Source organism: Nothobranchius furzeri, chromosome 1, assembly GCF_043380555.1.
Source record: "Nothobranchius furzeri strain GRZ-AD chromosome 1, NfurGRZ-RIMD1, whole genome shotgun sequence".
NCBI classification, from domain to species: Eukaryota; Metazoa; Chordata; class Actinopteri; order Cyprinodontiformes; family Nothobranchiidae; genus Nothobranchius; species Nothobranchius furzeri.
In genome coordinates this window covers 64,435,269-64,440,440 of record NC_091741.1, presented here as the reverse complement: position 1 = coordinate 64,440,440, position 5,172 = coordinate 64,435,269, and the positions used below count along the sequence as shown (strand labels likewise).

Sequence of the window (5,172 nt, the reverse complement as noted above, 5' to 3'; positions counted from 1 at the left end):
GACAGGATGGAACACTGAGCCTTTAATACCACATGCTGACAATGACACTTGAAGCTTTAAGTTGCAGTTCTGGTTCTCCTGAACTGGACTTCTATTGTCCTTGTTGTTGCACAGACTGACAAATCCTTTAGAACTTTTCTCTGACTGGTCAGCTGGAACTAATCAGATGCTGCTGCAGCACATCCTGAAAATGACAGAAACTTTCAAATCATTGGACCTTGAGAATCACATGGTTGGTGGAGGGTTGTGGGAAATAGATATGGTGAGGTTAGACCTGGTCTGGTTCTGGATGGGACCAGCTGCTTCCTGGTTTCTGATCTTGGCAGAATCCTCAAAATCTGTGAGCATGCTGAGCATTTAACTCTGATTGGAAAAATTAGGATTTAAGTTCAGGACTGTTGTCTGGATAGAAAATTTTGCTCCATATTTGTGAAGTGAACAGGTCTTGGACCATTGTGGTTCTGCTCTTATTCTCCTGACAAACAGATCACCGTTTTGATTCTTAAAAAAATCTGGTCCTTACCAGCTCTAGCACAGATCTCTGATCCATGACAGCTCGGCTGGAATTTGGTTTTTCTGAGGGTAAAAATGTTTTTATTTTTTAGAATTTTCCAACAAAAAAAAACAATTCTGATAAGGCATTGATAATTTGTTCAGATGTGGTTAACAAACTGGATCAGTGAGCTAATTATCAACAAATTCAAAATCCAGTTTGAAAACCAGATCAGGAACCAATTACCAAACCGAATAAGGAACTGGATCTAACTGGTTAATCTTCAGCTTCAGTTCAGAGCCAGATTTAAACTTTAGACTGAGTGTGCACGTTTTCTTATCGGCGGTCAGTTTAAACTAGGGAACAATAATTCTAATCCTAGTCCAGTTCCTGGTGGATCTCCGAGTGACTGATGGTTGGATTCTCCAGAACACCAGCAGGATAATTATGATTATCAAGATAGTTTATTGATTTTTGATTAAGTGGCCTTAATACAGCTGTTGGTACCAAATACTTTATTGATCTTGTGACTTCAGTTGGCTGAACGAGCTTGTCTGATTATCGACGGCAGATATCAATCAGTGTGTGTGTGCGTGCGTGCTCTCTGAATGTCTACTGGTCAATTCTGTTTCCGTGTTTAGCTGCAGACCAAAACTGTGTGAAACAATTGCCTATAATGTGCCTTAAAGTCTACCAGTAGCAACTGGTCCTGATGATGATAAATATAAAAGCTAAGTGTTTTTTGTCTCTCCAGTTTATCGGTGCTGATCCACTGAGATGGAATAGTGTTCTCTTTTAAACGAGTTGTTGATGGTCAACCAGCTGTTTTATAGTTTAGATAGTGAAACACACCTAGAACCCCTGGTTGTCATAATAAAACAGAACAAATGCAGATGAAACAATAGAATTCTGGTCACCAGGCTCCTCTGAAGATAATCCACTTTAATCTCAAGGGCCCTGAGACACCATCACATCAAATACACCTGGTGGTGAAATATTTCAACAGAAACTTGTCCCCTGGCATATTACAATTAACACGTTGCCATAAAAATAATCTGAGTGCATCGCTAAATTAGGTGCCTACTTACTAAATGTGAGCACAGCTTTGGTCTAAAACGATCACGAGTGCCGCTTTACTACTTCAAAAGAAAGTAGTCCCGCATTCAGTCAGCAATCAGAATAAAACGCGGGTCTAGTTAAGAAGAAAACCCTTTTATGTCCCAGATGGTGATGCACTTAAATTAGAAATTAGTTTCTGAAGTTGAAAATGGATTGTTTGAAACAAAAATATTTTCTAATTTCACACTGAACATGTCAAACCTGTTTGGGCTGGATCCAGCAGTTTTAAGACTTGTTGGATTTGATCTGTCAGGTTCCCTCCAGGCACCAAATTCACCTGCCTGAGACTGCAGCTACATCATTCCATCATCTCAGCTTTGAATTCCACTGGAATGATCCTTAGAACTAAAATCCACTGTTGGATGTTTAAACACAAGTTCTAAAGATCAAACACATGTCTCCACAGTGATGGCTCCTACCTGTCATGAAACTTTTAACCAATAAGTCACCCTGTTCCAAACAGAAATAAAGCTTATTTCCACCAAAGTTATAAACAAGTTAATGAATAAAATGAGTAAAATATGATGAGGGGGAAGCCTACAGCCCCCCCTTCTGGAGCTTCCTGAACTGTTCCCGTCTCTGCGGTGCTGTCAGGGTGTCACAGCTCTGCAGGAGATTGGAGATGATCAGAGTCTGCTGGATGGTGGATGCTCGGACCCAAATCCGACCGTTCATTCCCACCACCAGCTCACAGGGGAACAGCTGTTCCAGGTCAGACCGGATGTCACTTTGGGGGGCCAGCAGCCTGTTAGGGAGGGAGAAACGAGAGCACGACCAGAGCTGTTACCATGTCAGAACTCAATGTTGGGTCTTTGTAACAGATTAACTTTGTCCTGTTGATAATCACTCACAGATACATGCAGGAGTTAAGAGGCTCTTGTTCTGATTTAGAACAGCTGCAAGACACTCACAGAAGCTGTTCTGTCAGAGGATTCTTTATTACCCAACACTGGACTTATGAGTCAGAATAGGCCACTCCCTCTGGCACATATGGTTCAATTAAAAATGGAACTAAAGACAAACTGACCCAGTTCTCAGACAATGACCTCTGCTTCAGTTTCAGACAAATTCTCTTTAAATAACCTGGGTCTTGTTCCAGAACCATCAGGACTAAATATGTGGTTCTGTGAGAACTTCACACCTTTGCAAGTAAATTGATGTCTGTAGATGAAACCCAACTGTAACAGAACCCGGCCTTTGACCCAGTCCTGATACTCATCCAGAAGCTCCTGCTGGTTCAGAGTTTGTCAGTCAGAGAATGAAAATGTTGGGTAATGTTACCTTCTAACGAGGCCCAGAGAGACTTTGAGGAGCAGACCACCTCCTCCGAAAACACCCATCCCGTTGGCCCGGCCCGATCCGTCGATACACACCAGCTCTGGTTCCATGTCTTTATTGGCTACAGTGAACTGAGCGAACACCAGGTCTCCAACCTGCACAGGGAACACACAGAGGGCAATACATAAGCTGATCTGGTCCAATAAGGACAGGGCACCAAAGTACTGATAGTCCAGAGGGACCCAAAAGGTCCTGAGCCATCAGACATGCAGCATTCAAACACACCATGTAGGCACAAATCAGTCAGGTGAGAAAATGAGTCTCAAAAGGATTTTTGCACTTGTAAACTGATCTGTGTGTAATGTAGTTTTGTCCGTGTGTACTAAGTGATTTGTGTGTGTGTGTTTATTTAATGATCTGTATGTGTAGGAACTGAAGTTACACACGAAAATGTAAACAAGTTACAAATCAAGAGTTATACATGCTTAGATCTATCTACACACACACACATCTAGATACACACACACATCAAGATACACACAGACACAGATTTTTTTGAGACTTTTTTTCTTCCCATAAGACACCCAGCATGACTAAACGATCAGGTGTACTTCCTGTTGGTCCCGACACGTTCCATACTGGGTCAGCGTAAAAACAATACATCAGAACTCTTCTTTCAATCCTCTACAGTGATCATATGTGTGTCTGTGTGTTGCATGCTTGTGATTTTGGGGTCACAAGGGACACAGAACTCCTAAAAACAGCTGACGGGTCCCCCAAATCTGGACTCTAAACATGACTCACTTGTTTCAAGTAGAAAAAAACTGTCCCCTGAGTCTCACCTGGACATTGGGTCTGTTCCTCTTTGTAGCTCCTTCAAAGGCCAGATAGGACAAAGATGCCTGCTCACTGCCTCCAACGTCCACCTTAAAGATGTCCCCAGACTTGGATGTCACAATACCAATGACCGTCTCTGCTTTGGCTGGGACATACTGAGGACAGAAGTTTCAGGTGGTGAGTGGATAGAACATGCTGCTTGTGCCAACGTGACCAGTTTACCTTTCCATAATCGTTACCGGATGAAACAGTATAAAACACCACTGCAACATAAACCTAACTTCACCCTAGTTTAGTTTTGTAGAAAGTTTCAAACTTTGACTTCCTTCAGACTTCCGGTACATTAACTTTTTAATTTTATATACGATCACAACAAAGTGTATAGAACAATAAAAATAACCATTAACAAGGAAACGAATATTCAACAGATTTGAATATGAAATAGATAATAAATGATAAACTTTAGGGTATAAAAAAGTTAACACATCGCAAATGTATGGATAGGGGGACAAATAACTAGAAACACATGTAATTTCCGCCGGGTTTTTCATCAGTGAGAACTCTGAACCTTGTCTATTAGCTCTCACGGTTCTGTTCTGACAGGTTCGGCCGCGAGTCCAGTCTGGACCGGTCGGTACCCACCCTCCACTGCTGTGAGTCCATCCAAAACGTGTGCGGTGGTTTGTGCCTCAACACGCCGCTCTTGCTCACCACCAGCCGGTTTCCGCTCTGCCGCAGCCCCGGTCCACACACCGGCCGCTCTGGCTTCACATTGTCTGTTAGAAAAATTGTGTCCTCAGACTCGAAGACAAATTCATCTCCAGGTAAAAGAACTTCACCGATTTTCTCCTTCAGACTTGAAAACATACCGCTAGCTAGAAGAAGTCTGGACCTCTTGGTTCTGTTCTGGTTCCGACTCAGAGCGCCCCCTGCTGCTCAGGAGGAGATAGACCTCCGGCTCAGCTCGCTCCCTGCTGCTCAAGAAGAGAACTAGACCAAACTCTTGCTTTGCAATAAAAAATATAAATAATATATTTATTTAGTCTGGCTAATTTCTGAATACTGAAGGAGATCCTTCTGGAGCTTTGCCGTGATTTGGGACCCTTTATGGAGCGGCAGACAAACCGCATGAATCTGATTCCAGTCCACACTGAATCTTTTAAAACTATAGAAGCGACTGACCCCAGAACCTCCTCAGCGTTTTTATCAGTAAGGGCATGTCTAAGTGGGCTATTGACACAAAATTTGCTCCAGATGTTGCTATAAACCCATATATGGAATTCACACAAAGAAATCAGGAAGTACAAGGTGAGTTATAATAAATAAAGTGAAATGACAGGGAACCGGTCACTCTGAATTTTTCATGCAGGCTGAACATGAAAACAGTCTTCTACACCTATCTCCTGCATTAGCTTCTGATAGAAAATAGACTGTGAAATGCTAGG

General features: G+C 42.4%; 1 protein-coding gene across 1 annotated transcript; it reads right to left on the bottom strand.

Moving 5' to 3' along the window:
- Nucleotides 1–1,400: 1,400 nt before the first annotated feature.
- On the bottom strand, nucleotides 1,401–4,636 carry exosc3 (exosome component 3). The gene is made up of 4 exons (XM_015952640.3): nucleotides 4,370–4,636; nucleotides 3,733–3,882; nucleotides 2,894–3,045; nucleotides 1,401–2,357 (listed from the first exon to the last, which is right to left on the bottom strand). The coding sequence occupies exons 1-4, from the start codon at nucleotides 4,592–4,594 to the stop codon at nucleotides 2,150–2,152; spliced, it is 735 nt and encodes a 244-aa protein (XP_015808126.3). The 5' UTR covers nucleotides 4,595–4,636; the 3' UTR covers nucleotides 1,401–2,149.
- Between the last annotated feature and the right edge of the window lie 536 nt (nucleotides 4,637–5,172).